This window comes from Centruroides sculpturatus, unplaced genomic scaffold (genome assembly GCF_000671375.1).
Source record: "Centruroides sculpturatus isolate CEXI.00-Female unplaced genomic scaffold, Cexi_2.0 scaffold214, whole genome shotgun sequence".
In the NCBI taxonomy this organism is placed as follows: Eukaryota; Metazoa; Arthropoda; class Arachnida; order Scorpiones; family Buthidae; genus Centruroides; species Centruroides sculpturatus.
In genome coordinates, this window is record NW_019384569.1 from 484,770 (window position 1) to 496,871 (window position 12,102).

At 25.4% G+C, this 12,102-nt stretch overlaps 1 protein-coding gene across 1 annotated transcript in view; it reads right to left on the reverse strand.

Moving 5' to 3' along the window:
* The window catches only part of LOC111624135 (microtubule-actin cross-linking factor 1-like), a 126,278-nt gene that overhangs the window by 96,809 nt on the left and 17,367 nt on the right, over window positions 1–12,102 (reverse strand). The window contains exons 7-17 of the mRNA XM_023366930.1: window positions 10,532–10,625; window positions 10,279–10,442; window positions 8,425–8,629; window positions 8,203–8,331; window positions 6,894–6,971; window positions 6,661–6,822; window positions 4,780–4,884; window positions 4,593–4,688; window positions 1,164–1,433; window positions 886–948; window positions 679–770 (exon numbers count right to left, since the gene is read on the reverse strand). Of these exons, the coding sequence (XP_023222698.1) occupies window positions 679–770; window positions 886–948; window positions 1,164–1,433; window positions 4,593–4,688; window positions 4,780–4,884; window positions 6,661–6,822; window positions 6,894–6,971; window positions 8,203–8,331; window positions 8,425–8,629; window positions 10,279–10,442; window positions 10,532–10,625 (1,458 nt within the window). The remainder of the gene's footprint in view (window positions 1–678; window positions 771–885; window positions 949–1,163; window positions 1,434–4,592; window positions 4,689–4,779; window positions 4,885–6,660; window positions 6,823–6,893; window positions 6,972–8,202; window positions 8,332–8,424; window positions 8,630–10,278; window positions 10,443–10,531; window positions 10,626–12,102) is intronic.

The window sequence follows — 12,102 nt, forward strand, 5'->3', positions numbered from 1 at the left end:
AAAAAATTTTAATGAAGATATTTATCTTAATTATGAAAATATACTAGCATGTTTTTTAATTTTTGGAACCTAACCCTCCTTTTCGTATTAGTTCTTTGTTTCGTATAACACGGATTCGCATAACACGGCAATTTTTTGGAACGTAACTACCGTGTTATATGGGGGTTACCTGTATATTTAAAGTATAACATTATTTCCTTAATTGTAAGATAGGCTATGAGAGTAAAATAAAATTACAAAATTTTTAACATAATAAATATTATCAAGCTTTGTTAGCAAGGTATAAAAAAAATACAAATTCCATGAAATAGGTAATGTTTGTAGCATTTCTATGCTCTTTTGCATATACAATAACTATTCACTTTAATGCTGTATAATATTGTCATCTAGAAGGCATTAAAAAGAAGTTTAAATTATCTGCTTGATATTAGCCATGCTCATTTGAACCGATGTGACCATTGAATAGCATAGTAGTAAGTATGCAAAATGCACCACATGGTAACTTGAGATAATTGTTGTTTTGAATTGATCATAAGACACCATTGATTCTAAGATGCAGTAATATTTCAGACAAGTAAAAATGGGTAAAAAAAGTACATCTTAAAACTGATTAAATACAAAAATAAATGAAGAAAATATGAAAAAATAAACTTAAAAATTACATAAAATATTTCTCACCTTTCAGCTAAATCAAGAGCTTCTTGATTGGGAGGTGGAATAACAAAGCAAACACTTGGTACCATTCCTTCTGCTCCACTAGAATTATTTATCTAAAGAACCAGAAAAATATGTAAATACATATAACATATATTATATTATTTGTATATAAAAAAAATAAATTCTAAATTTACTATATATTTTTTTTATTATTTAAAATCTTTTTACCTTCCATTTGATCTTCTGAGAATTATCATGAAGCCAACATAGTTCATCTTTTGTAATAACCATCTAAAAAATTAATAATGATTTAAATATTAATAAATAAAGTAATAAATATTTTATTTTGTTACTTTATATATACTATTATACATATAAATAATATTGAAATATATATTCAAAAATGTTTATAACATTATTAAATTATTTAATAAAAGATTATTACTAATTACTAGTCATTTTAAAGATTAAAAATTTAATTTGTTAACAATTTAAGCGATATTTACATTTAGCTGTTTATATGTGCATATAGCTGTAATACGCAACGGCCTGGGAAGAGGATATCTGCGTTGCTTCAGTGGGACAATATGTTTACTTTGTTCTATTAGAGCAGAGACAACATCTCCATAACGTGAAATATTGTTTCTCAATTCATGCATTTCTTTTATCAGCCTTTCACCTTCATCAATATTGAATATTTGTTTACTAAATGTTGTTTTCAATTTATCTTCTATTTGATTTAACCACTGTTCACATTCTTTTGCTTCTCTGAAAAACTGAAATGAAAACCAAAATTTATATTGTTTTCAAGTAACTTATGCCAGATAGTAGTTATAACAGAATGTAATAGCCTAGAGTTAAACAAATGTCAATTCTGACAAATGAAACTAAATGATAAAGAACAGTTTTATGATACAACATCACTTCTGCTGTATTTTATAAATAAATTACAGTAAAACTCCAATTATCCAAATTAATCGTGACCTTGGGCCATCAGGATATGCAAAATATTTGGATAATTGTATTTTTGTTCAGAATAGTCATTACTTTCTCTCCAAAACACTCCATTATGTACATGGGTACATAATTATGTGCAAATAAAATATTAAATGTAGAAACGTAGTGACAAATGAATATATTTTAATTTCTGCATTTAGAAAAAAAATCAATTTTCATGCACACACAATACATATACATACATGCTTATTTATTTTTCAATAAAGTCAAATCTAGATAACTGCGATTTTATTGTACATAATGAAAGTTAAATTATAGATTTCTGTTAATTAATAAGACAAAAAGAAATATTTAATTCTGTTTAAACTACCTAACATTATATTATAAACGTAGATTAATAATAAAAATATGATGTCATTTCAGAAATTTTTTTAAATCAATGATGTAAATTTATAATCTATAACAATTTATCATAGTTGTAAGTGTTGAAAATTAATTCATGTTAATACTAACAGAATTATTATTTATTAAAATATTAATAATAGTGAGAATATCTGTTAATTTTGTTAGGTGTATTAAATACTCGGCTCGGACGTCACGCCAACAGTTAACTCAATCAAAAACATTCAACTTAAATATGTATGTCGTCTTCAGGCAATTCAAAATCGAATAGAGAATTCGAATAGAACATTTAAATTTAAGCATTAACAATATTAGCCATTTTTGGAATATAACTATTACAAATAAGATTTAAGTTTTAGAATTAAAAACATTTAAAATTGGCATGCATGCATTTTAAAACAAATAAATACTGATTGGAATGGCTATTAATTATTTTGTAAAACGCAAAAAATTGGCACATGTGCATCTTAACATGCATAACATAAGAGCCATTTAGAATGGCTATTAAGAACAAGTAAATTTTAGACTTTAAATTAAAACATTTTGTAAACATGTATAAAATTTTTGGCACACATGCGTACCAAAAATGTTGAGTATTCAACAAGTAACTAACATGGCGGCTTCCATGAAAAAGTAAATTTCACTTATAGAAACTATCCATTAGCTGCTGTGAATGCCATAATAGTGGACAGATTAATGAACAATCTGTATATGATAAAACATGTGATTGCACGATTATGTTAAATAATTTGGTCAATATTGAAATATTAAGATTTTTTTCATTTGTCCAAAATTGATTACAACTGATATTTGGCCCTCTAAGTCTTCCTAATGATATAAATATTCAAGAAATTAATTGAAATTATTAAAGAAAGACCCAGTATACAAGAAAATGATACAGATATGGGTTCACTTGAATAAAAGGATTTATTCGAATAATGGTTAAGCGAGTTATTTTAATTATTTAGCAAAACAGTCACAATTGCCAACTTCTCGTTACTTAAGTCAGCCATCTTAAAAAGCAACCTCTCAACGAAAGTGTTTCTTTTTTCTGCAAAACATGACGTCAGATCGTTCAACGGAGGGACTCAACGGAAAAATCACTGTTGAGTCAACCGTTGAATATAGAAACATATGAATAGATGATAAATTGCATACACATTTATCACTACCTGGAAGTGTAAAAAACATTTTAGAGATTATATTTTATTGCTTAGTTTTTACTTTTCCAGGATATATTATAATGGTTTTTCATTATTTTGCCCTTGGACAGGTGCTGGTGACTCAATTTTACATCATTACATATAATTACATAAAGATTACTTGAAATGAAAAGAAATGTTTTTATTAAATATAGTTGCCTTACAGTCCTTAATTCTAATTTATCATTGATTGTCTATTTGGACACAACTTATTATTAGGACCTTATACTGGTGATTTTGGATATTGACACAGGAAAAATTACTACAGGTAATTTTTCCTGTAAAAATTACTACTGGCGATATAATAAAGAAATTTTGTTTTTTCTGATTTACATCTCATCTTTGTGTCAATATCCAAAAACACCAGTATAAGGTCCTAGTAATAAGTTGTGTCCAAGTAGACAATCAATGATAAATGTTTTTATTCCTTAATTTGTATATAACAGTGACATACAACAAAAATTCACTATACCTTTAAAATGCAGTCTAGTTTACATCTGTCGAACGTTTTCGGTCTGATTCACAAACCTTCATCAGGGTCGAATTATCAATCGAAATATATTTCAAATTTGCATAACGGAGATTCCAAACTGCACGTTCTTCTCGATTGCGCATGCTCATAAATATAATTTTATAATTTTAAAGTTGCCGCTTTCCATGCCGACGCTATTTTGTTCGATTCACGGAAATTTATATTACGCCCTTTTTCTTTGCTCTTGTAAATGTGCCAGGCTTCTGCATATTTTAGATGTTTTATATTTTTCACTTTTTGTANTTATTAGGACCTTATACTGGTGATTTTGGATATTGACACAGGAAAAATTACTACAGGTAATTTTTCCTGTAAAAATTACTACTGGCGATATAATAAAGAAATTTTGTTTTTTCTGATTTACATCTCATCTTTGTGTCAATATCCAAAAACACCAGTATAAGGTCCTAGTAATAAGTTGTGTCCAAGTAGACAATCAATGATAAATGTTTTTATTCCTTAATTTGTATATAACAGTGACATACTTTATGAAAAATAAATAAATTGGCATAATTGGTGAAACGTTTTAAAAAGCGGTTTTGAAATTGTTAAAAAATCAATGTTTTTATTAATCAAACATTATTCATCAAAGAATTGAAAAAATAATATGATGAAAAAATTATAAAAGAGCATAAGATTTCTAAAATTTCTTTGAAAATAAGATAATGAAATGTAAGTAAAAATAGAAAAACATTTTAAAATTAATGTGTCCTATAAGTATAATTATAATTTTAAAAATTACCTAAATGTATAATTAAAATATATAATTTAAATTTTTGTATATTGAATGATATGAAATAAATAATTTTTGATCTGAATAAATGTCAATAAACTTTCTTTACCTGATGATAGTTTGAAGCATGATCTAAATGAACTTCAAGACAACGAATTAATTGCAAAAGCCATGACCACTGTGTTTGCATAGCTGCTAAGTAAGCCTAAATTTACAGTAAATAAATATATCAAATTTCAAGAAATTTTTTGTACTTTCTAAATAGTAACAATCACACATCAAAATTTAATACTTACCTCAATGCACTTTGTAGCAGGATGATGTTGAAGAATTAAACTCTCACCTCTATCTTGTACTGAATTAAATTGTATTTCTCTCCTCTCCATATCGCTAGTTAGTAACTAAATTAAACACAAGTAACAGAAACAACACTCGAATGCATAAAACAAATAAATAACAAACAAAATACTGAAGCATATAAAACAAATAAAACATTGCATTCTATTCAAAAAACATAACAATAAAACAAAGCTGTACATTAAAAGAAATGGAAATTTACAGAATTAAAAGATATTTCTCTAATGTAATATTTTGAAGATACAGACATGAAGTATAATGAAGAAAAATATTGCACTTATAGCAACATTTTGACAAAATTCTTAAAACAATAAATAGCAGTTGATGTTGAAAATTCAAAATTAATACATACAGTATTTAAAATAAGAATCTTTTTTAAAAAAATATTTTCAATATCTAACTTTCAGAAAAATGAATGTCATAGTTTTCATTTTCAAATAAAATAATAAAAAATCTCACACAAATTCTAAGTTAAATATATATATATATCAAGAAATTTAAAAATTCTGAATAATTAATATAATGAATCAATACAAATTTTTTTTTATAAATTTACCATGTTAATTAAGAAAACATTTGAAAATAAAATAATGAAAACAAGAATTTTAATCTCTTAAAGCATAAAAACATTACTTTATAAATTTAGTCTGAATTTTTATCATTTGATGTAAAAATTTTTTTCTATTTTTAAGAGATTCAATACATTTATACATGTTTTAAGTAAGACTATTCATTATGAAATAAATTTAACAGAACAGATTCATTTTTATTTTCCTACATTGCTTATTCATGTATCATTTCAAAGACATTATCTTTAAAGGATATAAGTTTTCTTCTATAAATTAGTTTTTAATTGTTTTAATAAGACATTTAAATGTCTTATTAAAACAATTAAATGATTTGAATTTAAAAAATATTAGTATATATAAGATGATATTAAAGCATGCATTAGTTATTAAATGCTTTTAGAAAAAATATCATAATACATCACTTTTTCATGTTTGAGTCTGCCTTATGAGCACTAAAGAAGGCTTTTTTTCTATATCCATCTTGGGTTCAGTTAAGCCCACAATGGGATGACCGCATGGTGAGGACAGGACCCAACATATCTGAGATTTATTGCATCATGAAAAGCTTCTGAGGTGGTTTGCCTAGATTCAATCCTGGGTCCTCAGTAGGCTAATGCCTTGGCCATCCATGTCAAAAATAAATGGCAATACATGATGAAATGATAAAAAGTGATATTACTATTATAAACTGTCTTAAAAAGTAATAAATATATATATTTATTACATATTATATATATATATATGTTTAAATATACATATTTTATCATCTCAATGTACTAATTTCAGATAGAAATGATATTTTGTTGTTTTTACTAGCTTAATGTAGAAGTGGGAATAAACATTACAATAAATTAGAATATAAAATTCTTTGAAACTGATATCTGTTGCACTACACCCATTTGCTCTAGTTTCTAAAACAATAATTATATCAATTCTATAATAATTAAACTATATTCATTTTACAGCTTACAGTATATAGAACATTATACTACTGTATCATTTGTAGGATATTTGTGTATCAAAATATCCTTAATTATTTAACATTTAAATCTTACAACATAACAAGTGTTTGATTAATCTTCTGTACATTTATGTTAACTTTTTAAAAATCATTTCTAAGAATTAACTTTATGATAAAGAAATATTCACAAATTTCATCATTTTCAAATTTGCTATTTTTCTTCATTATACCAAAAGTGTGCATCTTCTGATACTTATATTCAAAATATTCAAAGTTTAATGATTTCATACCTTATGATATTGTTCAACCTCAACAAGATTTAAGTTTTTAGAACTCCAATCTCTTGAAACTTCAGTTTCTTCTTTTTCATTCATCCAAATTAATTCATTTGTTGCTGATTGAATAAAATCTACTAGTGTCTCCAAATCACTAAGACGTTTATTAGACATGACCTAATATAAAAAATATATTTAATTTTTGTCAATAAGTTAATTTAGATAAATAATTCAATAATTAAACTTACTAAAAGCTCAGAATATCCTTTTTCTAATCTACCCAATAATCTGCAATATAGTTCATATTCTTCTCCTTTAAAATGATTCTGAAATATTAAGCAAATATTCAGTCATAATGAAAATAAAATATTTCAATTCTTAACTCTTAAAATTAATGTGCTTTTTATTTAAAATTGATGAAAAAATATATGCTTTTGTGTATAATCATTTCATAATTTACTAATAAATTTTTATAATTAAAATATTGAAACTTAACAAATAAAGACTAACAACATTTACTGAATATTCATTTAAAATGTATGCAAGTAGATCACTTCATTCATGTTTAGATGCATTAATTTTAAGAATTTATTACGACATTGATAAAATTCTAAACGAATAAATTTTCTATATAACTAGCATTTTATGCAAAATTATAATTATATCTTATTTACAAAAGAAAACATAAATAAAATTATTTTATTAAAAATAGAATTTTATAAAATATCATTAATTTAAAAATTATTGTTATTGTTGTTAAGGGAGTAGACCCTACTCAAGGATCTCTGCCAAATAAAAGATGAGAGAAAAGAATGAGAATGAGGATAAAAAGGAGGAGAGAGAATTCCAGTAGGGTAGTGGGCAGATAGAGTAAATAGTAAAGAGAAACAGGTTTACAAGTGATGATAACATCTAATATATATAATGAAATAAATCTGTTTTCTTTTATACTAGTAGTCCGGGACACCCCCTAGTGGGCATTGTTTACAAATTTTCATGAAACACGGTTCCTTTGACTTTTTTGTTCCTATCAATATGCTCTACAGCTCTGTTAAAATCCCAATGGTAAGATTAGGTGAAGACTTGGCGACCCCCCAAACTGTAGCCCCCTGTGCGAACAATAAAAGCAAAGGAACCATACCCTTACTCGCAACCCTTCGTGAGATATAAGCCCCTGAAATAATAAATTCCTATTACAAATATACTGAATTATTTATATTGTTATATTGATCAAATAATAATTTATTGGCCAAATGAATAATAATAATTCATATTGTTAATTTAAATAAGAATTAAAATTGTTAATTTGAATGTTTGAAATATGACACACGATAGGCGCCTCTAGTGTCCATTATCAAACGGTTACGGGACAGACAGACGGATACCAGTTGAATGGGTTATATATATAGATTTGTGAAAACAGTAACAAAAACTACAGAACTTTTTAATTTAAATTAAAATATTAAAAAATATTACTGAAATATTCACAAAATTAAACTAAATTTTAATTAGATATATTAAATATAAATTATCACTATTCCAAAACTGTAATGTTACCTTTTGAGAGACACACTTATCAATATTTTTTTGGAATTGGTCAATTGTTCTATGGTCAATTTGATGCTGTTCTAAAAATGTTTGGACACTTGGCAAATCATTTCCATAATCTGCTTCTTCCAAACCTTTCTATAGACAAAATGAAATTTTAATAATTTTCTCAAGAATTTGAATAACATCAAAAATTTAATTATTTATTCAAAAATTTTCTCCAATACTCACCAATTTATTATTTATCCAATCAATACATTCTTGAAGAAACTGGAATGATTTATTTGTTTCAACAAGTCTTTGTTCTGTTACTATGTGACGTTGTTTTGTGACCTTGCGCTCTTCAGTTACAAAAGATCGAGTAGCAAGAACGTTTAGAAGGCGAGATTGAAAATTCAACTGAATGTTAACCCAGCGTTCATGAATTATTTGTACTCTATCAAAATAAATAATTTATTATTTTTATATTCTATAAATAATATTTAAAATATTCTGATTCACATATAGTTATTTATAGTTTATTATAAAATTTAATTTGAAAGAGAAATTTTCAATAAACTAAAATTGAATGATGTAAGGATGGATGAAGGAGGTAAGAAGAAATGTAAACAGAATTAGAAAGATTAAGCAGGCAGTGATATGTGTTATAAGAATGGATGATTGCATTATATGCAGGTTTGCTTTGAGAAACTTAAGCGATAAGTTAAACATAAGAGATATGTATGTAAGGATAAGGTAAGCACAAATCTAGCACAGAGGCATATAACAAGATTAGTATGGCATGGAATGAGATAAGGAATAGTTTACAAGGTTGATATGTTTATAAAGTTGAGAATGGTTGAGCAGACATGTATTTATCTGTTAAGTATGGGAACAATGTTGTAAATAAGAATGATGCTGATATGTTATTAGAGATTTGAAGAGTGGTAATTAAAAAGAGGAAGGAAGAAATGATGAGAGTGTTAAGGCATCCTTAGGATAAGCTTAGAATCAGGCCAGCACTACCATATGGGTAAACTGGGCATTCCAAAGCAGCAAATTTTCATAAATTTATACAAAATTTTCAGGCATATTTATTTTTTAATGTTCTTTTATTTTTATTTATTATTATTATATGGCTTGAGTTGAATATTGATTGACAGAGCAAAGTAAGCACTTTTAATTGGTATGGATTTCAAAATAAAATTTTTTTCTTTTTTGTAGGAGGATAAGAGGCATTAAATGCATATCTTGCCCCACATGGCATAAACTCTAGCACCAGCTCTGCTTAGAATGATGAGAGTTAGAAAAGTTAATAACAATGCAATAGTAATGTTGATACTCTGATATGTTATTTGTTGGAGAATTGAGAGTTACTGTGTTATGAAGAATTTGAAAAAATGGTTAATTAATCTTTTGTTTTAACTGATTGAAGAGTTTGAATTCTATGTTACCATGAAAATAGGAAAAATTTTTTTGAAGGCTAAAAATGTTTGAAAGAACTGAATTTTGAAAATTTGTATTTGTAGTCATTGCTTTATAATGTGTTGTATTATTCTGCTGAAGATGGGAGAAATGTTTCCCAAAGAATTTCATAAGTTTTTGTGATTCCTTGAACAAGGTTTTGATGATGATGTGTGCTAATTACAGAAAGTTTTTGATAAATTATATGAAAATAAATGTATAAATATTAAAACAAAAAATAGTGTTTATTTATGAGCATTCATGTTTAGTCTACTGATCTATTACAGATCAAAATTTCTACCCAGTGCATAAAGTTATATGAATAATTTGGTGCACCCTATAATATTTGCTAAAAATTTTGAACATTTTGTACATTATATACAGATTAAAGTTTAAAAATTTTTCTAAAAGGCATTTCACTTTTCTTACATCCTCTTTTCATCCCTCCTAATGAAGTGTATGCAAAGCTTAAGAACCACTGTACTAAAGCTTTGAAGTTTTGTTTTATATCAATATCTTGAATTATACCTTAATCTGATTCTAGCTTTGATATCTAATTTTCATTTTCATTCATTATGATAATCTAAAATCTATAGTAATTTCATTTTCAACAACTATTTTCTTATGAAATCTTAAAATTACCTTCTTTGTAATTCAGGAGCTTGATGATATTTTCCATCTTTTAAAGTTTGTACATCTCTAAACATGGACTTAATATTATCTTCAATATGTTTTAAATTTGATTCTATTTGATCACAGTTATGCTTTGAATCCATTGGATGAAGTCTTTGAATTCGTTTCTCCTCCTGTAAAAATTTTATATTAAAAAAATTAATTGATTTAAGTATATAAAATAAAATAAAATTTATTTAAAAAATTCCTTTGAAAAACTTACTTCTGCTATTTTTTTTTCTACGTCATCTAATTTGTTATCACATTGTTTGGCTTCTCTATGCACTTTCTCAGCTAATCTTTGCAATTTTTCTAATCTACATAAATATAAAAATATATTAGTTTGCAAATATAAACAAAACACCATACTCTTGCTGAGCTTATTATTACTTTAATTTCAAACGTTTTCAGCCCAATTTCAATAGGCCATCTTCAAGAACTATTCGAATACAACTTTCGAATAACTTTTAAATTTAAACTTTTAACATAAACTGTAACTATTAACTATTTAACATATTTGTAAATATCACCGTAAACCATTAAATATTTAACTAAAAAATTTNGCTAAAAGTACAGTATTTATTTTTAAAGCAACAATATTATAATAAACAGATGTATAAGACCCACATAAACTAGACAAAATTATTTTTCTTATTGGTTCATCTTTTATTAGCAAATATATCATTAAAGTAGTAACAGTCCTATTATGAAAAATTTATTTATTATTAAAATGCTTATATTTTAAAACTGTAATAAATTCTAATTTTAGTAATATGCATTAAGTTACTGCACAAAATACACTATATTTTAGGAGAATATGAAGTTTTCGTAGAAGAATATAAATCTTTCATTTATATATATATATTATATAAAGAAAAAGATGCAATTTTATCTGAATTTCTCTTCATATAATGAAAGATATGGGAGATCTTTAAGTTGTATTTTTTAATCTGTCAAATACATCTATTGAAAAAGTATTTCACTCTCTCTGAATACATGTTGCAGAAAAAGCATTTTTCTGCAACATGTATTCAGAGAGAATGAAAAACAGAAGAGAAAATTCAGTTTGAATATAAAAAATTTTTTAAAAGCAAGCATATTTATTTTGTTGTTTATCTCGTTGATTAACAATCAGTTAAAGTTAATAATAATTCAAATCATTTATTAATTTTGCAGACTGTAATAGAAAATATGAATGCTAAAATCTAAGGAAAAAAGGATATAACCAGTACATTGGTTTATGGTTCAGTTACTAAAACTCTAACAACACATTTTAGGGTTGTGACCTACCATTAACTAAATAAAAATAATTTATAATATTCTCTTTTAATGTATATTAAAATTTTGCTTAATTTCACTTAAATAAGACCCACTGGTAGATAAAAACTAATTTAGGATAGTCTAGGTAATTCTTACCACTTTTAGAGTAATACTGAAAAACTTTTCTAACATGGATTGTACAATCCAATCACTTTGACATCATATTGATCTTATAAGTTTTTAAAATAGATTTTTTTGATACTTTGTGAATATAGTGCTGATTTTGCCCTCTCTCTAAAAGCATGCAGTTATATATATAGAAATATATATGTAGTAATATATTATCTAAACATAATTTCAATGGCAATTTCAATGAAATTTAGTTACAGAGATGATTAAAAGTGGGCTCCAGGAGTAATTTATAAAAAAAAATCTGCTGTGATTTACTGTAGCTTCAAAATATAAACATGTTTTTTAGAAAACATTAATTTTTCTAAATTCTTATAACTAGTTCTTATTTTTCCCATTTTTGAA